General features: G+C 64.3%; 1 protein-coding gene across 1 annotated transcript in view; it reads left to right on the top strand.

Moving 5' to 3' along the window:
• LOC118330990 (iroquois-class homeodomain protein IRX-5-like) overlaps positions 1-510 on the top strand; it is a 5,736-nt gene that overhangs the window by 2,933 nt on the left and 2,293 nt on the right. The window contains exon 3 of the mRNA XM_035665746.1: positions 48-481. Coding sequence (XP_035521639.1) covers positions 48-481 — 434 coding nt within the window. The remainder of the gene's footprint in view (positions 1-47; positions 482-510) is intronic.

The raw sequence follows: 510 nt of genomic DNA, 5'->3' as shown, positions 1-510 counted from the left end.
CAGGTGAATTGATGATAAAGATATTGATTATGTGTGTGTGTCTCCAGCTCCCCGCCGCCCCCCCTCCGTCGTGGACCTGATGTTCAGAGACGACAGCGGCAGCGACACCGATCGAGGTTTCACCGATCCGGACTTTAAAGACTCTGGAGACCAGAGGCCGCCCCGCATCCCGGGCCCCGCCTCCACAGGGGTGGCGCCTCCCCAAAACGCCCCCCCGCCGGCGCCGGAGCGCACGTCGAGCCCTCTGTCTAAAGAGCACGCTGACTCCTGCGGCGCCAACCCGGCCCCCAAACCCAAACTGTGGTCGCTGGCTGAGATCGCCACGTCTTCGGATAAAGGATCTACTGACTCTTCCCGGACCCTGTTCCCACACAGCCCCGCCCTCCCCCGACACCTCTACTACTCCTCCCCCTTCCTCCCCCCCGGATACTCCGGCTACGGCCCCCTGGGGCCGCTGCACACCGGCCCCGGCTCTCAGCTGGCCTCGCATTTAAACGGATTACAGCAGAC

The sequence above is a fragment of the Morone saxatilis genome, unplaced genomic scaffold (assembly GCF_004916995.1).
Source record: "Morone saxatilis isolate NCDOM2014 unplaced genomic scaffold, NCSU_SB_2.0 Contig2, whole genome shotgun sequence".
Lineage (NCBI taxonomy): Eukaryota > Metazoa > Chordata > Actinopteri > Moronidae > Morone > Morone saxatilis.
The sequence above is the reverse complement of the archived record's forward strand: the minus strand, read 5'-3'. Positions and strand labels throughout refer to the sequence as shown.